The sequence below is a fragment of the Helicoverpa zea genome, chromosome 8, assembly GCF_022581195.2.
Source record: "Helicoverpa zea isolate HzStark_Cry1AcR chromosome 8, ilHelZeax1.1, whole genome shotgun sequence".
In the NCBI taxonomy this organism is placed as follows: domain Eukaryota; kingdom Metazoa; phylum Arthropoda; class Insecta; order Lepidoptera; family Noctuidae; genus Helicoverpa; species Helicoverpa zea.
In genome coordinates this window covers 8,039,790-8,062,993 of record NC_061459.1, presented here as the reverse complement: position 1 = coordinate 8,062,993, position 23,204 = coordinate 8,039,790, and the positions used below count along the sequence as shown (strand labels likewise).

Sequence of the window (23,204 nt, the reverse complement as noted above, 5' to 3'; positions counted from 1 at the left end):
ATCATGTTCGTTCGTAGGCCCTTTATGTACCAGGGCCGCGATAACATCTTATGTCTACCTTTGTTTACTTTTAACAGTCACAGTGGCAGCATTGTCTACATATTCATTTGTTTTGTAAGCATTTTGTCTAACAAGTTTGACGTACAGAGGTGGTGAGAGCGCGTTGCGGCGGGGTGCGGGCGAGGGCGGCGGGGCGGGCCCGCGACATGAGGAGCGCGCGCGCAGCCCGCCCCGGCCGCCATGCAGCGCCTGCGCACCACCTTCAAACGATCTCGTACGCCCACGCCCGCCGACATGAAGACGCAAAGTAGCCTCGAAGTGCCCAAGCAGGTAACACACTCAATACTTATTTCAGTTTTTAATACTGTTAAGTATATCTTTTCTCTCCTTCTTTGTGTGAGTGGAGGCCTGTGCCCAGTAGTGGGACGATAAAAAGGCTGTAACGAAGTATATCTTTAGTTACCAGTTTAATTTGGATGATTCTACAAGTTTAAGATAGCACTATGGAAAATTTCACAGCCATAAATTATTAAAAAAAAAAACATAATGTATATCTAATATCATTTAAGCGGAGACAGACAGTGTGTTAGAAGATACTCTCGATATCCAGAATATAAAGTCGTCCAAACGCTGCTCCAGAGGAGACCACTATGTCGTTACGATGTTATTTATTTTCTGATATAAAGGGATACTTCTTTTTAAATATTTTAAACCTATTTCTAAAATAACTCATATTGCTAAATTAGCTATGTATTGGCAGGTCCGGTCCGCGTCATTTGATGAGATCCAATTGGAAGCAGTAAGAGGCTCGGGCGCGAGTGTTTTGCTGTCAGTACCTCAGCCTGGCGCCCGCAGCCGATCCTTCGACTCGGCCGGATCTGATGACTCGGGCACTTATCTTGAGGTAAGGTCACCATGTATTATTTAGATATTAAGTACTGCGGTATAATAACTGAAGGTTATATAGGCAGAGAACAGGGAATTTCAAAACGTAAGAATCTTCTTCTCGTTCTCGTTGGCAAATCTTCATCGATGGCAGTTTAATTCAAGATATATTCTATAGTTTCTTTAAAAAATCACAAATTACCCCAAAAAGATTATTTTGTGTATAGCCGAAACGATCAGAATTTTCTCTAATTTAATCGCGTTTTGCTTAATATTTTTTAGGACATTCCCTTTTCATTGCCTGTATTCTTCAACTTAAAAATACATGATGCTCAGATGCATAGTGAAGACAGGAAAGCCAATCTTTTTTTGTGGAACTCTCCTGCTTTATAAAGAACCCTTAACCAAGCAATCTTTTGAGTTAAATAGGAATAAACAAGGTTTCTCTCCTCCGTAATTGTCAAGGCAAAGGCTAGGACTTAATTTAGTTTACGGTACGTTATCTTGCTAATTTACTTGTCGCAGTTTATGCCTTCAGCAAAAGTTACGGGTTCACTGAATGAATTTGGTGCAAGATTTTGTTTAAGGATGAAAAGGTTTAATTAAAAAACTTTATTTAGGTACTCATTTACTGAGTGAATGCCACTTGGTGTACAGTTATAATTGCATTTTTTTCTCTCCAACGTTCCGTACTTGTTGTGATGATATAGGCTTTAGAGATGGTGTAAAGAATGAAACTGTTAATTGGCGACCTCATTGCGGTACTGCTACAAACCTTTTTTTTGAAAAGGTTGAAAAGCAGGTACTTTAGTAAAAATAATGCTGTGGGAACAAAGAAATAATCTAGTTCTGTAAAAGACAGCACGTCCAGTTTTTAATGAACCCTTAGTTGTTGGGGTTGGCAGAAAGAACGTGTCTTATTAATGGTGTTAATTATTCAAAGAAATAAATTAGTTCGCTTAAAAAAATAAAAACCGTGAGATGATTCTCTAGCTCTAGTTACCTCAGACCTTTTATATTTTTGAAGAAAGAAGGAAAATAAAAAATATTTTACAACATAATTTATTACATGTTGTTGTATTACATCCTACGTTATTTAATGTCACCAAGTGAAACTTACAGCATTGGTACTGATTGTAAACTTTTTTGAGGGTTGGGTCCGTCCCTGAACGGACCTATATATACTAATTGAAAAGCATTCAAGCTACAAATTAAACTTTTCTCTGTGGTAGGTAAACCATTTATCTGCTTTGTAATTGAAAGTGTGTATATTCACGTTTGCAGTAAATAAATTAAATTGTTTAATTTACAAATAAAACGAACGTTTACCAACTACAGAGGGAATATTAAATCAGTGGAGCAGATAAAATCAAACACAATAATGGTTGAAGCATTGTTTTCTTTGTGTTAATAAAATAGTATGTAATGTGTTGAATGTTTTGCGGCAGGTACCGCGTCTATGGTCTCGCCGTCGGTCCGGGAAGGGCACGCCGCCACCATGCGTGCATTGCCGACACATGGAGACGTGGCTCGCGCGCCGCAGCGAGGAGCGCGTCACGCCCGAGCGCGCTCTCGCTTCTTCCTCTGCAGAGGACGACGACGAAGAAGACGAGAGCGAAGTGGACGTGCCCCAAGTGCTGCTCGCTCCGCCGCCGCCACCACGAACATTCCCGCCGCCACCGGTGCACTCGCCGCCGCCGACCCCGGGGGCGCCGTCCTTCGAGCTACAGCCGCCTGTAGACGAACCGCCCATACTACCACAACGAAGGCGTTCCATATCAAGACAAGAAGCGTTTTTTGTTGAACCTACGGGCAGTTCGCTTGAAAATGTTCGTGCTTCTGAAGAAGAAGCAGCTTTCGCTGCGAAAGACTCGCTCGTGCACGACATTTATCTGGCAGTTCCTGAACTAAAACGTGACCGCGCCGCATCGGTTGATTCGTGTTTTTCAAAAGTTTCTGGTGGTCGAGCTGAGGAGTTAAATGGTACCGGGAACTCTCTTACGGTTCCCGGCAGTGGACTCAGATCGAGATCGGTTGATATAGTGTTGCCTACGGCCGAGCAATCGCGGTATAAAGCTTTGGCCTTAACTTCGGCTCAAGTGACGACGACTTCGAATCAGCAGAAGCAAGAAGAACCTGTGCCTCAATCAGTGCCTCAAGCAGAGTGCAGGTAAGTTATTTTAGTAAATTACCTACTGACGAATTTTCGATAACTACATATATTAAAATAAAACACTTTTTCTGTTATTTTTATTTTCGTTTTGTCAATACCTACCTTCTACAGGTACAAGCTACGTAAACAAACAAAAATATTCAATCAGCGAAAAACTTTTAAAACATGAATGGCCTTACTACAAAAACTTTAAACCCTGTTTTACACTTGTCTAATAAAAAGGACAATGCCAGGGTCTGGGCTCAAAGTTTGCCCAGCAGTGGGAGTAGTTCCAGCTGGTTCCATAGTGCACTCTGAACACGAAATCCAAATATTTTTGAAATCGGTCCCAGAGGTCCCGAGAAAAACCGGTTCTAATGTTAAACTTGAACAGTCACTTTATAAAGCCCAAGCCATTTGCCCAGTAGTGGGAATGGTTAGAATAGGTTCCTTACTTCACTCTTCACGCGGAATCCAAATGTTTTTGAAATCGGTCCCAGAGGTCCCGAGAAAAACCGGTTCAAATGTTCTCCATAGATAGTCTCTTAACAAAGCCTAAGCCTTTTGCCCAGTAGTGAAAGTGGTCGAAATAGGTTCTTTACTGCACTGTTAACACGAAATCCAAATATTTTGGAAATCGGTCCCAGAGGTCCCGAGAAAAACCGGTTCTAATGTTAAACTTGATCAGTCAATTTATAAAGCCCAAGCCGTTTGCCCAGTAGTGGGAATGGTTAGAATAGGTTCTTTACTTCACTCTTCACGCGGAATCCAAATGTTTTTGAAATCGGTCCCAGAGGTCCCGAGAAAAACCGGTTCAAATGTTCTCCATAGATAGTCTCTTAACAAAGCCTAAGCCTTTTGCCCAGTAGTGAAAGTGGTCGAAATAGGTTCTTTACTGCACTGTTAACACGAAATCCAAATATTTTGGAAATCGGTCCCAGAGGTCCCGAGAAAAACCGGTTCTAATGTTAAACTTGATCAGTCAATTTATAAAGCCCAAGCCGTTTGCCCAGTAGTGGGAATGGTTAGAATAGGTTCTTTACTTCACTGTTAATACGAAATCAAAATATTTTAGAAATCGGTCCCAGAGGTCCCGAGAAAAACCGGTTCTAATGTTAAACTTGAACAGTCACTTTATAAAGCCCAAGCCATTTGCCCAGTAGTGGGAATGGTTAGAATAGGTTCTTTACTTCACTGTTAATACGAAATCCAAATATTTTAGAAATCGATCCCAGAGGTCCCGAGAAAAAACCGGTTCTAATGTTAGCCAGCCATTGTTAGCAAGCCGTTTTAAGCAGCAACAAACCTAACAACCTCTTTTCTTGAAATAACATTCAGGTAGTTAGTGGTTTCACTGTTAACAGGATAAAAAAACAGAAATAGACGTTTAAAGGTAATTGTTGTTTCTCTTGCTTTTCATTCTCTATCTACCACAATCAGTCCTAAATTCGTGTAGCGTCATGCAATTAATATTCGTAATGGCAATGGAAAAATCTTATCAAGACGAATAAAATAAGCTCGAACACGAGGTAGTAAATAGATACCGTTGAGGAGTTCCCTCGTCTCACTGTCGTCTCCATCGTCAGGTCCTCCACAGTTTTGTGGTGTTGGAAATATATACCCGAATGACAAGTTTTTATTCAATGTGTGCTTACAATTTCCGACAGTTCCCTATTGTTTTAAGGTTTCTATCACCAGACCCCGGACCCAATAACAAAGGAACCATTTGGAAAGGAAATCCTTTCAAACAATAAAATGATTGTTTAAATCGGTTGGTAAACGACGGAGTTATGCACGTACAAACGTAAAAAGAATACAAACGAGATGAAAAACTCCTCCATTTTTTGAAGTCGGTAAAAAAAAAAAATCTCGTTCAACACCTCGTATTTGTCGATTAATATTATAATGCATTTCAATTAAGGTAATAAAAGTGGAATAGTTAAGAGTTTGTAAGCATATTTTTCGTAATATTGAATAAGAGTCAAACCAGTTTTTCTCAGGACTCCTGGGATAGATTTCGAAATATTTCGGTCTGGGACCTATTATAAGCCTATGGAACATAATACACTATGCAGCTGCTGTGGGCAACTCTTGAGCCCAACTTCCATACAAAGAATAGCATTGTCCTTTGGCTGCAAAATGAACCATATGTCAACGTCATAATTTGACATTTTTTTAGACAAGGCATAAACTGACGTTTAAAAGTTTTTGTGGTAAGGCGGTAAGTATCTGCTTTCATCAAAATGTTTTGGCAACTTAATTGAGCTATAAATTGTTATACTTAATCTCGTAAAAAAGATGTAAAAGGGTGTTGATATAAAGGTTGGTTCGACTATAGATTACGCGGACGTTACGGTCAATTTATGGCTGTGCTTTAACTTCAGCGTATTGGTGGGAGCTTCTTCCCACCTCAGAGAGTAACACACAATAGAATCCACAATAATATTTATTTAGGAGAAAATTATAAATACATTTTCATGAAAGCACAATGACATGACACATCACAGACAACCACTTTTATATATGCTTCTTTTTAAGTACTCCAAATTCAAATTGGTTAATAGGCCAGTAGGCCGACAAGTAGTAATAATTGAAACTTTAACACGCCCCCTCAATTTTACTATACTAGCCCCAAGCCTGAAGTACACTTATAGTGTTTAATCGCGGGTAAAGCTTTAGTTAATACATCGGCTAACATCAAATCTGTCGGCAGATGCTTCAACTCTACAACATCACCCTTCAATACATCCCTAATAAAATGATACCTTATATCTATATGTTTGCTACGGGCATGGTAGCCGGTATCGTTTGCAATATATATCGCCCCCTGGTTGTCAGCATACATCGTAGTTTTTGATAAGTTTAACAGACCTATTTCTTTCAACAAACTACTGAGGTAAAGAGCCTCTTTCATAGCTTCACTAAGACTTATATACTCAGCCTCGGTTGAGGATGTAGCCACTGATCTTTGCTTTTGCGATCGCCATGAAATTGTAGCTCCTCCTAATATAAAAGCGTAACCAGAGTATGATTTCCGATCAATTAATGAGTTACCCCAATCAGCGTCTGAGTAACCCGTTAACGACTTTCCTGTTTTTCTAAATGTTAATCGGTAGTCAATAGTCTTCTTTAGATATCGAAGAACTCGTTTAGCGGAAATCCAATGAGTATGATTTGGACAAGTTGCAAATTGAGCTAACTTTGAAACTGTATTCGCAATGTCAGGCCTTGTGGCAACACTCAAATACATCAATGTTCCTAAAAGTTCGCGATATGGCCACGGTTCCTTTTCCTTGTATTCTTCGTGACGCTTTGGAGCTGCAAAATTTAGTCCCACCTCAAAAGGTGTCGATACGGTTTTGCAGTCCGTCATTCCAAACTTCTTTAATGTGTCTTGGATATATTTACGCTGTGATAGACTTATTACACCGTCTTCCTTCACTATCTCTATACCCAAACAATATTTGGCTGGTCCAAAATCCTTTAACTCAAAATCATCAGCTAATTTCTTCTTAAATTCTTGTATCAAAGTAAGATCATCACAAGCAACTAAAATGTCATCAACATATATAACAACTATCAAAACTGTTCCATCCTTCCTCCGCTGATAATATAGACACGGTTCATTTTTGCTTGGTTTCAGATTCATTCGACGAAGTGTTTCATCTAATCTAATATACCACTGTCGTCCCGCTTGCTTTAAACCATACAATGAACGCTTTAAGAGACAGGCATCTCCTCCAGTTTGAAGATCCACTAATATCTTATTAGCACGCTTTCCAATTTCTGAGCCCTCTCCCTCTCTCTGAATCAGCGTATGAAGGTTTTCTTCTAACATCTTCGGTATCTGCATATATACCTTTTCGTCGATTTTGCCGTTTAAATAAGCAGTATTGATATCTAGTTGATGGACTTCTAAATTCAATTCTACCGCTAATGCCATTAAAAGTCTGATAGTTTCAAGTCTCGCTACTGGGGCATAAGTTTGGTGATAATCTACACCATAACGTTGACTATAACCCCTTGCTACTAGACGAGCTTTCTTCTTTGTTGTCATATCGACATTCAGTTTAGTTGTCAAGATATAGCGACAGCCCACAATCTCTCGATCTTTTGGTTTCTTAACAATATCCCAGGTTTCGTTCTTCACTAAACTTTTGATCTCAGATAAAATTGCTTCTTGCCATTTTTCACTCTCATTGCTTGATAAAGCCTTGTTGCGACGGCGTTATGACTTGAACTTTTTTGGAAATCACTGCGATATTAAGCGTACTTACACATTTATAATATTTTAATTGAGACGTGCCGAGGAGAGAGCAAATTGGCCGCGGCCATCTTGACATTTCTGCCGAAAGTTTTTCTTGTCCAATCGAATCACGGCGTGTGCGTTGTCTATGCATAACTTCTGGTCTCACCATTGGCTCGCCCGACGGCGGCGTTCCGTCGCACGAACAATGATAATGAAGTTGACGACTGTCAGTGTGGTAACATACTCCCGGCCTTGAAAGCGTCAGGTTTCAAAGTTGAATGACGCCTCTCTCCTTGGCTTGATTTGTAGTATTAATTGTCGGTTAGAGGAAGCGGGCAGATCTTGGAAAATGCCCGCCTTACTACGCCGTCTTGTTTGCGTATATCGGCAACACGAGATATACCGTCCTTCCCAGGGTAGGTTTTCAGTATTCTTCCTAAGCTCCACTTCAACGGTGGCAGATTATCATCCTTAAGAAGGACAAGCGTGTTCTCTTTTAGGTCATTTTTATGTTCCTGCCACTTGCTCCTGGTCTGCAGCTCTGACACATATTCTTTGGACCAACGCCTCCAAAAGTGCTGCCGTATTTGCTCAACCCTCTGATATCGGGTGAGTCGGTGTTCAGGAACATCGTGGACGTCGGCAGGCACAGGCGCAGTCAGTGGACGGCCAACCAAAAAATGAGCAGGAGTAAGGGGGAAAAGGTCAAGAGGATCGGTGGACATGGGAGTTAAAGGACGTGAGTTTAAAATAGCTTCAATTTGCGTTAAAACCGTAGTGTACTCTTCAAACGTGAGATGTGCATTGCCAACTACACGACGGAGGTGATGCTTACAACTCTTAACGCCAGCTTCCCATAAGCCTCCAAAGTGGCTAGCATAAAATGGAATCATTTTAAATTTAATAGTCTGCGAAGTTGCGTATTCTTTAATATCATCAGAACAATCATTTAAGAATTTTGAAAATTCGTTCATTAAACCTACAAAGTTCTTGCCATTGTCAGAAAAGATCTCAATCGGTTTACCACGCCGCGAGATAAACCGCTTGAGAGCCAACATGTAAGCATCGGATGAGAGATCGCTTACAAGTTCCAGATGGACAGCACGCGTAACGAAGCATATAAATAAACAAATGTAGGATTTTTGAACCCTTGCTCCTCTACCCTTACGGTTCAACGTGAACACCGGTCCCGCATAATCCACGCCGCACCGTATAAATGGATAACCAGGGTCGAGACGTTCTTGAGGCAAATTACCCATGATCGGAGTAACCGTGGTCGCGCGTAAACGAGCACACTTCACGCATTTGTGCACTACACATTTTGCGAGATTGCGACCGGCGACCGGCCACCAAGATTCCCTTATTGTAAATAACAATAGCTGAGGCGCAGCATGCATGGTACGGAGATGTTCATGCCGAAAGAGGAGCACGGTAAACCAATGTTTCGCAGATAATAAAATTGGATGTTTTTTGTTAAAATTAAAATTTTCGGAATTTTGTATTCGTCCACCTACTCTTATCAAATTGTTTTTGTCAAGAAATAAATTTAACTTAAGCAATTGCGCATTTTTCTTTATAACCCTTTTGTTACTAAGCGACTCGCAAACATCGGGAAAAGATTCTTGTTGACTCAATTTAGCCAAAGCAAGTTCCGCATATTCGAGCTCCGTGACGGTTAATAAGCCCGTTCGCCTATTATTTCTATTGCGCGTATTATAAATAAATCGAAATAAATAAGCAGCAGAACGCTTCAATCTTGAATATTGAGAAAACTTGGAAAATGGAAATAAACTGTCATCAATTGACTGATTAACTATGTGACAAAGAACATTAGACTTTAACTCGGGCAACTCTGAGTTGCAATTTACGTTATTATTACTTGATATATTTTTTATTTCAAAGTCTATATTGTGTAAAAATTGTGGGCCATCCCACCATAATGATGAAGAACTAAGTGTATCTAAGTATACTCCTCGCGACACTAAGTCCGCAGGATTATCTTTGCCAGAGACATGTCTCCATGGGTGCTCCTTGGTTAGGTCATGGATCTCTGCCGTTCTATTCTGGACGTATGTTTTTAGTAAATTAGGAGGCATACCTAACCATCCTAGAACAACGGTGGAATCAGTCCAGAAAACGACATTATTGACTGTAGAACGTAGAGAGCCAATGACTTTGGAATATAATCGCGCTCCTAATAAAGCGCCACACAACTCCAACCTAGGTATAGTTGTGGGTTTTGTAGGTGCGACCTTACCCTTAGCGCATAACAAGCGCACCGTAACGACAGATTCACTATTAATAGTGCGGACGTAAACACAGGCACCATACGCTACCTGCGAGGCGTCAGTAAATATATGTAGTTCAGTATGTATTGGGTCACAACACATAACATATCGCGGTATACGTAGATTGCCAAGCGAAGATAAGTTGCTAGTAAACCGGTTCCAGATATAAGCTACGTCACTAGGAACAGGTTCGTCCCAATCTAGTTTTAATAACCAACATTTTTGTAACAATGTCTTGGCTATTGTTATAAACGGGCTTATTAACCCTAACGGATCAAAAATCTGGGCTGCGTGCGATAAAATAATGCGTTTACTAATAATAATTGAGTCTGATTTTATTTGCGAATAGTAGTTCAATTCGTCCGACGCATTATTCCAACCAATACCTAAAGTTTTGTTCTGAGTGTTATCGCCAGTTGCGAGTCGCTTAGTAACATTCTGCACATCATTAGGGTTCGCGCGGTCAAAGTTAAAAACCCATTTACGTAAAATAAAACATGCAGACTGTAACACGTGACTAGTGCCCTCGCAAATTGCGTTTAAATCATGGATATTGTTCGATCCGCAAATTAAGTCATCTACGTAAAAGTTATTTTTAATCGTCTCTGCAACATACGGAAGCTCGCAGTCTTCGGCTAATTGTTTTAAACATCGACAACTAAGAAATGGTGCCGACGCGGTACCATAAGTTACGGTATTTAATTTATATATTTTCAACGGTTCTGACGGATCGTCGCGCCACACGATAAGCTGCAAATCACGTTGATTATTGTCTATTAAGACCTGGCGGTACATTTTTTCGACGTCCGCACAGGCCACGTATTTATTTTCGCGAAATTTAAGTAAAATTGAAATTAAATCACCTTGAATGGCGGAACCAACCATCTGTATTTGATTTAAAGAAATACCTGAACTCGACACCATTCCGGCATCAAAAACGACACGCAATTTAGTAGTAGTAGCGTTTTCACGAAACACTCCGTGGTGAGGTAAAAAATAATGCGGTGTACTATACGTTTGAACAAGACTCATGTGACCTAAGTCAATGTATTCGTGTATGAAATCACTATACATTTGTTTATACTTGGCATTACGTAGTAATTTCTTTTCTAACGAATAAAACCGGTTTTCGGCCTGAGTACGAGTGTCGCCCAAGCAATCAGGCGAACGCTTGAACGGCACTCGCACACAGAAGCGCCCGTCAGTAAGTCGCTTTGTTGTTTTGGTAAAATGCTCTTCGCATGCGAGTTCCTCGTCGGTGCCGATATTATTATTATTCACGGTCACCTCCTCTATTTCCCAAAATTTGCGTAAAGATTGATCTAATGAACAATCATCATCAGATATTGATGACTGTGTAAAATTACATGAAACATTTTTAACAGGTGGATTATTTAAACATTGAATTGAACCAGACACGACCCAACCTAACTTTGTATTCTGAAGGTAAGGACCGTTTATAAGTCGCATTTTACCTTCACAAATAACCTCCCAAAACAAATCCGCACCTATCAACATATCTATCTGTTGACTATCGTAAAACTTTGGATCAGCTAAAGTGATATTGTCCGGTATACTGAAATGATTTATATTCAAAGTTGTTGTAGGTAACTTTGATGATATTTGCGGGAGAATTAAACACTGAACACGCGAAGTGAAACTTCCATTTCGTGACCGAAACTCAATAGTACAGGATTGCGAACACTGTGTTATTAAGTTTCCGACACCATGTATATTTTGAGTGGACTGTATAATTTTAGGTTTTAATTTCTTTATGAAAAATTGCGAAACAAATGAACGTTCACTTCCGCTATCCAGTATAACGCGCGCTTTATGGTATTCACCCGATTGGCCACGTACATCGACAATGGCAGTTGATAGTAAGACAACTTTAGTCACATTGTTACAGCCCGCCTGAATATTGTGTACTTGTAAGGAGTTACTATGTGTTATATTACTAGTGTCAAGCTCTGAATTGCTAACAGCTGATTGCTCACTAGATGTCATTGACCTTTTATCCTTACAGTTAGCAACCTCACAAATTAATGAATTGTGTTTTTTGTCGCACTTTCTACATGGACCAAAGACACAAGTACCTACAGAATGGCCAGAACGCATACAGTTTATACACAAATTCTTGTCTTTAATTATTTTTAATCTATCTTCCGCACTTAAATCAAGAAAACTTTGACAAGAATACAAAGGGTGTTTTTCATTACACATTAAACAATTTTTATAGAACTTTGTAGACTTAGATTGTGATTTATTGTTAGATTTATTAGTAACTACATTACAATGAACTTTAGATGTGGAAATATTATTTGTTTGTTTTTTATTTTCAAATCCACTGGTTGCATTTATTTTGCTATGTGATACTATGAGAGTCTCTAATATTTCAGCTTTATTCCTAAGAAACTGTAATAAATCTTCCAATTTAATTATTGACTTTGAATTATTACCAGTGTTTAAATTAATTCTATGTTCCTCCCAGTCACGCTCCGTGATGGGGTCTAATTTGGAAACTACAATATATATAATTAATGTATCCCAGTGCTCAGTTGGTTCACCTAATAGTTTTAATGCACGGAGATTTTTCAAAATATTGTCAATTAGTTTTCTTAATAACACCGGAGATTCTTTTGTTAATGCTTGAATTGTGAACATGGACTTTACATGATTGTGAACCAATTGCCTAGTATTATCAAACCTATTGATTAACAATTCCCATGCAATGTTATAATTGTCAGCGGAGAACTCCAATGATTCTATTACAGCTTTAGCGCTTCCTTTAAGTGCGGATTTCAGGTAGTGAAACTTTTGAATTTGTGTTATACTGCGACAGTTGTGAACTAGTGACAAAAATGTGTCCCTGAACTCTAGCCACTGCTCATAAGCTCCATCAAAGTTAGGAATTGTGATGGTTGGTAACTTTATTTTAGCAGTACTGTTACTCGGCAAATCTTGCAGAGATCCCTCATCAGAGCCTGCCATGCTTCTGACAAGGGCAAGAACCCTGTAGTATTCTTGCTCAAACTCTTCGCGCGATTCGAGCTGCATGTCAATTTCTGACTCAGAACAGATATCTTCTATCTTACCTTGAACTTCATTAAAATCTAACAAGATATTTTGAGCACCTGTGACGCGTAATTTTAGCTCTTCTTGCTGTTGAAATGACAAGTTCACGTTTTGAAACGAAGATACATATTTTTTGAAATTAGTAAGCCGACATCTTGTAGATGCACGCTTCTTTTTTAAATCTTTTAGCATTTTATCCATTTTATCTGATGATTCCATTTTAGCTTGATAAATAAATGTATTCGGTACTCACGGTTTCCAGCGGTTACTTAGCTAACAGGCGTTCCAGCGGGCGAGCTGAAGCGTATGCACATCACCCCACACCGTGCAAGCTTGACATGCGAAAATTTTATAAACACAATGGAAGAAGAACCGAAAATCAGATTGGAAAAGGGATAGGAATTAAATGCAAAAGGAATAGGATAAGTTGGCACGTCTCACTTCGCAGCACAAGTTACGCCAAGCCACCACACCACGTGCGTCCATACAACACTTCGTAATTATTGTTCTTTCGCGTACGATCCGACGAAGAAGGTCCACTTTTTATGTTGCGACGGCGTTATGACTTGAACTTTTTTGGAAATCACTGCGATATTAAGCGTACTTACACATTTATAATATTTTAATTGAGACGTGCCGAGGAGAGAGCAAATTGGGCGCGGCCATTTTGACATTTCTGCCGAAAGTTTTTCTTGTCCAATCGAATCACGGCGTGTGCGTTGTCTATGCATAACTTCTGGTCTCACCATTGGCTCGCCCGACGGCGGCGTTCCGTCGCACGAACAATGATAATGAAGTTGACGACTGTCAGTGTGGTAACAAGCCTGTTCAAGTGATATTTCAGCCATCGCTGAGAAAAACTCTTCATCATCTACATTTTGATTAATATCACCCTGTATACCTTCTACAGGTTCCATTGAGTCTGGGTGCATTTCTTCATGCTGTTCAGTTACTTGTTCTTGAACTTCTACCATATTATATACTTTTCTTGGGCGACCACGTTCTCCCTTTACAAGTTTCGGTCTTCCAGCGGCTCTTTTCAGGATAACTTGTTGTGTATTATTTCCCTCATTAGCTGGCTCGACCTCTGAATGTACATCACCAGGACAACCATCTCCATTGCCGTGACAATCAATCTCAGGGGCACAACGTACAACATCCGTATGAATTCTTTCATTGGATTGATCACCAGCGCCTGTCAATGTCTCATGCGTGGCAGGTAAATAAGTATAGAATTCAGTAGTAACTGGACTTTTCGCATTTGAATGTGTATCTTCAACTTCCAGTTCAACCTTCTGATGAAACTGTTTTGGTTCCTCTTTGGGAACAAATTTAACATCACGAGCTTCAACGACTTTATGTTCACCTGGTATCCAAATTCGGTATCCTTTCGTACATCTCGGATACCCGACAAAAACTCCCTCCTTAGCACGAGCATCGAATTTGTCTTTCGTTAGTGTCTTGTTTAAAATATAGGCTTTTGCTCCAAAACTTCTTATGTTGGATAAGTCGACTTTAGTTCCAGTCCATTTTTCAAATGGAATACCACCATTTAGACTACTCATTGGACAACGATTGCGTATGTAGCACGCAGTCAAAACAGCATCCGCCCAAAATCCTACGGACAAACCAGAAGATAATAACATGCATCTAGCCATTTCAAGTAAAGTTCTGTTCATTCGTTCACTGACTCCGTTCATTTGAGGTGATCGCGAAATACTCAGCCTTCTTTGAATGCCTTCTTGATTTAAAAATTCATCAAATTCACGACTGCAGTATTCACCGCCGTTGTCAGATTGAAGGAATTTAATTTTCTTTCCTGTGAGTCTTTCAGCATGACTTTTGTATAGCTTAAATGCGCTAAACACTGCACTTTTCTTTCCAAGTAAATATACTTCACACCAACGGGTACTGTCGTCAATAAAAGTTACAAAATATTTCGCTCCGCCAATTGACTGTGTTTTTAAAGGACCTACTATATCGGAATGAACAATACGTAATAATTCATTACATGGACCACTCGATCTCGAAAAAGGTAACGAACTCATTTTTCCCTTAGCACAAACATCACAATTCGATATTTTACGTAAATCTGCCTCCTTAGTATTATATCCGCAATGGTTCAACAACTTTAAGAGATCTTTACCATTTAAGTGACCTATGCGACTATGCCACTCTACTATGTCGATTGGATCAGCAATAAAATGTGCTTGTTCATCCAATCTCTTAAAAACGTAAAGATTTCCTACACGTTCGGCTGTCATTACAGTATTTCCGTTTGACGAATTAATACAGGCCCTATCTTTATGAAATTGAACTTCATACCCATTGTCTGCAATCCTCGCTACAGATAATAAATTACTACGAAGATCTGGTACATACAGGGTATTCTTCAAAGTAAGCCTCCTGCCTGATGCTGACAACCTTACGTCACCTTTGCCCTTTACATCCGTCGACAGATTTGATGCTAAGTTCAGCTTATCCTGTAAAATACAAAAATTATCTGTAAATTTATATAAATCGTTACATAAATGCGATGTACAGCCACTATCAAGGATCCAGTCATTCTTTTTAATTTGTAAATTATTAGAAAAGTTCGTACAATTAAAAAGAATATCAAAAATACTGTCCTCCTTGTTGTATTCTGTTGCACATCTCGCGTTATCATTCTTTTGATTCATTTTACATTCTGAATATTTATGTCCAACTTCATGACACTTATAACATTTATATATAAATTTACTCTTTGTATTTTGTTCTTTACAGTTCGAGTTCTTTTTAAATCCTTTATTCTTCGCATACATTGCTCCTTCAATACTTTTCATTTCAGTACAAGTCGAGGTATTGGTGGGAGCTTCTTCCCACCTCAGAGAGTAACACACAATAGAATCCACAATAATATTTATTTAGGAGAAAATTATAAATACATTTTCATGAAAGCACAATGACATGACACATCACAGACAACCACTTTTATATATGCTTCTTTTTAAGTACTCCAAATTCAAATTGGTTAATAGGCCAGTAGGCCGACAAGTAGTAATAATTGAAACTTTAACACAGCGTACACACGACGAGTTGTATTTTGTGTGAGTCTCAAAAGCCTGTAATGGAAGAAAATAACGTGGGAACGTAAACTGTTGATAAAAGGCGAACAATAATTTAATAGATATCTTTAGCAAAAGTTGTTTATATTTCCATAATAAAACGATAATAAACGATCACATAAAACTAAATCTGTCCGAGGAAACAATTTAATAAAATTATAAATAAACATTGTATAGTGGGGCATTCGGCGGCTGTTCAGATAATCTGGCTGGCGATTTTGTTTATCTGCCGACAAATTGATTATACACGATCCACTGAACTGAGAGTTCTAATAAGTTATTGGCGATTCTGTTTTTATATCGCTACATTTATTTTTGGTCCATTTTTATTATTTATGGCGGCCTAAAAGTGTTTTCTTTACAAATTAAAGAGAAATGAGTATTCTTAGAAATACCGGTATTCAGGAGGTGTTGATAACAATTATATTTTCTATCTCAATTGCAACTGATCTCAAACTAGGCTTTATTGAGTCAGTGTCATATTTTATTTTATTTATTGTGATATCTGTTTCAAAACCACCTTACCATAAAATAAAAGCAAAATAATTTCCTATCCTGTTTTAATAACCAAAAATGATCCCCTCTTTAAAGTTTTGGCCAAGAAATTATAAATGTCAAACGCAGGTCCACTTATTTTCCTCGTTTTTTAAACCTACCTTATTTTTCCTCCTGTGGTTTATATTATATTATCATTTATTCTAAATATAAAACATTTTGATTGATTTCTCATGGTTATACACCCTGCCTCAGCGGACGATCATTGACATGTTTTTCACAAGTTTTATTACATTTCATGTAATTTTTTTTTGGCTACTTAATAATCCAGAGTAACAATCTTACAATACGTTAAATGTAGATAATCAGATCATCTGTGGTGCTATAAGCTAACGTATTACGTACTCCGCCAACCGCAGCGCAAATAGTTCACAACATAGCCCAAATTCCACGGTTGAATAATGCGGGGCCGTAAACCTCTACTTATGATTATTGTATGTACCGCATATCTACACAGCAGGGGGATACCCGGGCGCCTATGCGAACAATATTTCTTCAAGTCGTTCTCACATTTATTTTTCCAGGTAGGCGGATTTTAGTACTTGACAGCGCCCTGAGGCAACGGTACAAGGATAGTAGATTATATACATTTCCAACAATAACTTACTACTTAATAGTTACATGTAAACATGAATTTGTTTATCATCGGGAAAACTTGTTTGAATATTTCCGTTAGTGGCAATGGGCCAATCGAAAATAGTTGATAGAACCAAATGTGATAATTGAATTCGAAGCGCTTTTGTTTGCCGTTCAATTAATATGTTATTATCATTTTAAAATATTATGACGATAGGCATGTTGATGTTATTGTCAGTGTTCTATTACACACAAAGTTTTCGTTTGTAAACCCCAGACCGAATTTTATGTTAATCATAAGGTAAAATTTTGGGTCAACGGGAGAACGAGCGACTCCTCTTTGCATATGTGAGATTTTATTTCCATATTAATCTCATTAAGTTAACACATTTTCAGATTCAAACAATGCGCTGTATGCTTTTTAACAAGCATTTTATTATGTTAAAACGTTTAATACCATTCCGTTTTCAAGAGGCAGGAAGGTAAATTGAAATATTAAAAATTCATTTGGTATATTTTTTGCTTGTAAAAAAAAACATGGCTAGCTAAAATTTCCTTGCTGCCGTACAGTTCGCGTCAGAGTAAATTAATATTAAAAGGATTTCTGGCATGACATGCCGGTAGCCGGGGCCTGACTTGAGTAGTGTAGCTGCTGCCCAGAGTAATGAAAGGTCAGCAAAAACGTTACTCAGTAGCGCAAGCTACGTGGCAAGCCTTTGTGAATTTTAAAGATATGTTTTGGAAGTTGTTTTGACAGCTCTCGTATTTGATAATTTCATAAAGAAATGATTAAGACGAAAGAATAGCACAATACCTGTAAGTCAAAGAAAACTTCGCTAAGAAAATTATTAGAGTTCCATGCCTTTGTATTTATGGTTGTAACACAAAGATCAGTACATTGTAAAACGTAAAACAATAACCTTATAATTCCGTTTTATAGTTATTTGAAGGCAAAATTTACACGCCTACAGCACGTGAGCAAACGAGCGGCCAGTGAAAATAAACCTCGTCGCAGAAATAATATACTGTTTGACTATCAGCGAACCCTTTCACAATATTTGATCATATTTTGTTCCACTATTATTCTCATCACTTACCTTTATTTTCAGTCTCGTTTTATGTCACTGTTTGAATTCGGTAACATCAGCCCAATCCTGTAAGTAATATTTTAAATGTGAGTTTTAGTATTCATTTGTTTTTGATGAAAAATAAGTATAGTATCGGATTTGAAACGGCTAAGTTGATAAGTTGTGGTTCGGAGTCAGGACTCAATATGCAAATAAACATAATTATGGTGAACTAAGTACCTATATGACTGCTGCTATTTCCATTACTGCGCGATGCTTGTAATTAATCTAGTTGTTTAGTTACTTGTTACGTATGTAATGTCTAGATGAGGTCCATCTGTAGACATTGACTGACGGCAATAGATGCATTAGCATGCGCGCCATTAATAGATTAGTTACTAGTCATTAAGGCTAGTTCGCATTAGGCTAGTAGTTTAGTCGAGTGCCGAGTAATTTAGTAGCTAAACTACTCGCTACTGCACAGAAATCGTTCGCATTATGGTCCAGTACAGTACACAAGTGTGTGGTGTTTTGCAAGATGAACGCGCTGCAACGTAATGAAGTTAATAAAGTAATTAAGCTAATCGCAATGGCTATTGTAGAAGAGGTGGAAGAGGAAATTTTAGAGACAAAGAAAAAAAAAATATGGGTGCGAAAATGGATTGATAGAAGAGACAAACTAGGTGCTACTAATTGTCTTCTGAAGGAATTAGCATTGGAAGATCCCAAAGAATACTTCAATACTTTGAGAATGTCCGAAAGTTGTGTAAATTTTCTGTTAACGAAAATACACTCTCAAATTCAGCGTAAAGATACTCTTTTGAGGAGTGCAATTCCTGCAATTACAAAATTACAAGCAGTTCTTTACTTTCTTGCTACTGGATGTAGTCTAAGGACACTCACACATATATTCAGACTCGGAAAATCAACTATTTCTGAATTCATTATCGAAGTTTGTGAAGCAATCTATGAATCATTAAAGGAATTTATCAAGGTAAGACTAAATAACCGTAACAGATTTATTATGAAACATTTATTTATTAGAGAATAATTTTTAACATCTTAAGTATAACTTTTAATGAAACTATTTTGTTTGCTCCCATCACTCTTCATTATCAACATTTGCGTTCCGAATTGCTGTGAAAACTAAGTCATTTGATACAATTGTAACATCACTCTGCGTTTCATTGTTGTTTAAATGGTTAGATGGAAGCATATTTGAGGAAAGCTGATAATCGGCAACGTGTCCAGTATGATTAAGTAAAATAGACGAAGAATTATTTTGAGTTGCTTGCTCCCCCAGATTATAGTTACTGATGTCACTATAATATATCGAAGAATCGCTATTACCTCTATATTGTGATCCAGTAGCATACGAAGATTGTGGCGTTTGAGGGATTCTGTTTTGATCAGACGCGTTTAAAATATGCCGACGTCGAATTCTATTTAAGTGAAGTTGAATGTGCTCCTGTGCTTCTAATGCCGATAGTAAGGGCAAAGATTTCAGTTGAAGGCCTACGTGTTTACCGAAGACCTCAAACTCATTTTCTTCGACTGTAGAATTAGTAGTATCAGCTATTTCTTTTAATTGGCCGACCATGCTCGAGAGCTGGGCAATTCTTCTCTTTTTTGTCGGAGGTGGAGGAGGTGTAGGTAAACGAAAAGTATCCACTAAAGTACTATTTTGCTCAGAATCTGTATCATCAGTGTGTGAACTATTGGAAGTCTGAAACAACCAAAATTTTATTAGTATCAAAGAGCATTATTTATTCATTTATTTATAATTCATTGTACACAAAAAATACATAAAAATTAAAATATATTTATGACCATTAATTTTTCTTTTTAGATTCCTACTACAACAGAATGGAAAATAATTGAAAATGGTTTTCGAGAACAGTGGAATTTTCCAGGGTGCTGTGGAGCTATCGACGGCAAACATTTCGTCATTAAGGCACCCCCTGAATCAGGAAGTTTATATTATAATTACAAAGAGACAAACAGCATTGTCTTAATGGCTGTTGTAGATCATAAATATTGCTTTTCTTATATAGATGTTGGGTGTAATGGAAGGGTTTCTGATGGAGGCGTATTTCGTAACTGTAGTTTGTACCAAGAATTAGAAAACGGTGGTCTACCAGAGGGTCATGTCCTAGTCGGTGACAACGCATTTCCCTTGAAAGAATATTTATTAAAACCTTTTCCAGGAAATCGATTAACGCTACAGCAAAAAATTTTTAATTATCGTTTATCTCGGGCTAGAAGAATAGTAGAAAATGCCTTCGGTATATTAGCTGCCAGATTCAGAGTGTTTGAAAAACCGATGCCCTATAGTCCTGAGAAAGTTGTTAAGATAGTAAAGACTTGTTGCGCTCTACACAATTGGCTTCGACAAACAAAATTACAGAACAAACAGTATGAATACACAGTAGACTCAGAACACTTTGAAACAGGAACTATCGTTCCTGGTAATTGGAGAAGTGAGCCACAATCTCAGGGAATTCAACCGCTACCTATTTCTTTAAGTAACCGGTCATCCCAAAGATCTACAGATGTTCGGGAGAGATATGCAAATTATTTTGTCGGAAGTGGATCTGTCCCTTGGCAGACAAGAATGATACATTAAATAGCAACACTACAGTATAATCACATAATTATTGTATTGTAATAATGTGTAGATAGGTAGGTACTTACCAAATTACTTTCACTTTCTGTGAGTATTGAGGTTATGTTTCTTAGATATGAATCTAATAAATTGAACCATTTCACTGAAGGGATATAAATCGTGTCGGTCCCAGAGCCTGAACTTTTGGAGTCCTTTATTTTTTTTAATTCCTGCGAGTAGGTAGATCTAAAAAGAAATGGATGTCATTAGGTTAGATGACTTCTAAAAACATAGGTATTAATAACAATAAGAGCTTATTGTATATAGTAATAAATATGCTTCTGAAATACTTAAAATAAACAAAAAAAAGCACTAACCTGATGTTTTTAATTTTCAACTTAATTTCCTTCTCACCGAATCCGGGTATGTTCATTGTTTTTTCTAAATCTAAGTATGCAGATTGTTTCATTTGTTTGTTTTTATAATTCGGGGATTTGATATTCCACAAACATTCGTGTTCAACATATTCGGAAACAAATTTAAAAGTGGTTTCTTCGCTCCAGCGAAATGTCATTTTCGCGCCCACTCACTAATGAACTCGACTAAACCAACAGGTTCAGATTTGTTTAGCCGATAAGCCAGTGAGCACGGAGGAGTAGTGGGGGACGCTACTCGCCCGATAGAAATAGAACAAAATGGATTGGCTCGACTAAATGACTTACCATCCTACTTGACTAAATTTTTGGTGTTCAGACACATTTAGCTACTAAATTATTCGGCACTCGACTAAACTACTAGCCTAATGCGAACTAGCCTTTAGGTATGAGAGTTAAAAGCAGGAAAATTATAACGCTCGAAATAACTGTGACACTCACAACGTCGCGTCGGGGGGAACTGCTGTACCGTAATATAAATAATTGCATCGTTTACATCGTTGGATACCTCAGTGAGATGTCCCCACTGTTCACAGGCACGTTTTTTTAAAGGTGAACGAGGCTTGAGGGTACACTATGGCAAAGTACATAAAGCCCGCGGTGTACCCTCAGCCTCTCAAACTGTACCTACCACATCGACAGCTACAACACTTACCCCACTTTGGCAACAACTTTCCAAATTAAAACATTCAGTGCCCATTCTGAAGAGAGTTCCTCGTGGCGCAAGACCGTCGGTTGCAAAAAGTTTAGCACGATGCATATCCCTTGCTGCCCGAGAGAACTCTGAACGTGCCTGGGAACAGTTATTAACCTTCCCTTATAGGGTTCTACATGTTCAAAAAAGTTTGGCATCTAAAAAAACTTTAACAGCCCAAATTAAAGAAAACTGTATGAGTACTATTTCTTCTTTTGACCCTAAATTACCGGCACGTCTACCCCACAAAGGGCTTCTACATCATGTGGAATCCAAATTAGGGGAAGGTGACATAAGTGGGGCTGCTAGGGTACTTTTTAGCAGCGATGTGGTCGCGCCATACTCTCCAGAGACTTTTACAGCCCTGGAGAGTAAACACCCGGCCGCAGCAAATGACCTCTCCTTCCCCGACCCCAATGATACAGATCCATTGTACATTACAGCTATCCAATTGCGCTCGGCTGTCAACTCCTTCAGGAGCGGCTCCGCCGGGGGCCTCGATGGCTTGACGCCGCAACATTTAAAAGACTTAACGAGTGCAAGCGCCGGGGAGGCTGGTGAGTCGCTTTTGAGGGAGCTGACAGCTCTTATAAATTTAATGCTCGCCGGCAATGTGCACGATGCCGTCATCGATGTCTTGTATGGGGCTAACTTATGCGCCCTACGCAAGAAGGATGGCGGCATTCGTCCCATTGCCGTAGGTAGCACCTACCGACGTATCGTAGCCAAAATAAGCTGTGCCTATTACAGCGAATCTTTGGCCAGCAAGTTCCAGCCCCTACAGTTAGGTTTCGGTTCTAAAGGGGGCTGTGAGGCTGCGGTACACGCATTAACGACTTTCCTCCATAGTAATGAAGGGGAGGTCATTTTAAAGGTTGACGTCATGAATGCCTTCAACTCCGTAAACAGGGACATTCTGTTGACAGAAGCAAAAAAAGAAATTCCTAAAGTTTTTAAATTCCTTTGGCAATGTTATAGATACCCTTCCAAATTATTATATAAAGACCATCTTCTCGAATCTGCTGCTGGATGTCAACAGGGTGACCCTCTTGGGCCAGTCATTTTTAGTTTAGCTATAAATCCAATTATTCGTCAGCTAAATTCAAAATTTAACGTCTGGTATTTAGATGATGGCACCCTAGGAGGCGATGTAGAGACTGTTCTCAATGATCTTACACTATTAAAAGAAAAATTCAAATCAATCGGTCTCACACTCAACTTTTCGAAATGCGAAATTTTCATTCCTGACACCAACATTCATAGGCAAACGATTATTTCAAAATTTCATACCATAGCTCCGCAATTAAAAATCATTGAGAAAGCCTCTCTTCGCCTACTAGGGTCTCCGATCTATGACGACTCTTTTTCCTCTTTTATAGAGGAAAAAATTCAAAACTTCAATGACATTTCGGACAGGTTACTTAAAATTAATGTACATTCGGCATATACCCTTATTCGATATTGTTGTTTCGGACCAAAATTTACTTATATCCTTCGCTCTTCTCATTTGTGGAAAC

The 23,204-nt window shown here is 38.5% G+C and overlaps 3 protein-coding genes and 1 long non-coding RNA gene across 6 annotated transcripts in view; 2 read left to right on the top strand and 2 right to left on the bottom strand.

Moving 5' to 3' along the window:
* The first annotated feature begins 225 nt into the window (after nucleotides 1–225).
* The window catches only part of LOC124632370 (eye-specific diacylglycerol kinase), a 99,573-nt gene continuing 76,594 nt past the window's right edge, over nucleotides 226–23,204 (top strand). For all 3 annotated transcript variants that reach the window (XM_047167189.1, XM_047167188.1, XM_047167190.1), the window contains exons 1-3: nucleotides 226–330; nucleotides 761–904; nucleotides 2,334–3,055. In XM_047167189.1, the coding sequence (XP_047023145.1) occupies nucleotides 241–330; nucleotides 761–904; nucleotides 2,334–3,055 (956 nt within the window). In that variant the 5' untranslated portion in view covers nucleotides 226–240. The remainder of the gene's footprint in view (nucleotides 331–760; nucleotides 905–2,333; nucleotides 3,056–23,204) is intronic.
* LOC124632375 overlaps nucleotides 2,557–23,204 on the bottom strand; it is a 33,281-nt gene continuing 12,633 nt past the window's right edge. The window contains exons 2-3 of the long non-coding RNA XR_006984617.1: nucleotides 17,985–18,041; nucleotides 2,557–2,639 (exon numbers count right to left, since the gene is read on the bottom strand). This is a non-coding gene — a long non-coding RNA (uncharacterized LOC124632375). The remainder of the gene's footprint in view (nucleotides 2,640–17,984; nucleotides 18,042–23,204) is intronic.
* On the top strand, nucleotides 18,340–20,935 carry LOC124632372 (putative nuclease HARBI1). Its single transcript, XM_047167194.1, has 2 exons — nucleotides 18,340–18,948; nucleotides 19,804–20,935. The coding sequence occupies exons 1-2, from the start codon at nucleotides 18,493–18,495 to the stop codon at nucleotides 20,578–20,580; spliced, it is 1,233 nt and encodes a 410-aa protein (XP_047023150.1). The 5' UTR covers nucleotides 18,340–18,492; the 3' UTR covers nucleotides 20,581–20,935.
* Nucleotides 18,973–21,379, bottom strand: LOC124632373. Its single transcript, XM_047167195.1, has 3 exons — nucleotides 20,937–21,379; nucleotides 20,649–20,805; nucleotides 18,973–19,680 (listed from the first exon to the last, which is right to left on the bottom strand). Exons 1-3 carry the CDS (start codon nucleotides 21,131–21,133, stop codon nucleotides 19,057–19,059), a joined length of 978 nt encoding a protein of 325 aa, XP_047023151.1. The 5' UTR covers nucleotides 21,134–21,379; the 3' UTR covers nucleotides 18,973–19,056.

Bases quoted from the DNA above. Each gene is read 5' to 3' on its own strand.
- LOC124632372 (XM_047167194.1), top strand. From the start codon at position 18,493: ATGAACGCGCTGCAACGTAATGAAGTTAATAAAGTAATTAAGCTAATC. The intron at 18,949-19,803 runs GTAAGACTAAAT...TTTTCTTTTTAG, and splicing joins CATTAAAGGAATTTATCAAG to ATTCCTACTACAACAGAATG.
- LOC124632373 (XM_047167195.1), bottom strand. From the start codon at position 21,133: ATGACATTTCGCTGGAGCGAAGAAACCACTTTTAAATTTGTTTCCGAA. The intron at 20,806-20,936 runs GTTAGTGCTTTT...ATTTCTTTTTAG, and splicing joins TTGAAAATTAAAAACATCAG to ATCTACCTACTCGCAGGAAT. The intron at 19,681-20,648 runs GTAAGTACCTAC...TGGTTGTTTCAG, and splicing joins CAGAAAGTGAAAGTAATTTG to ACTTCCAATAGTTCACACAC.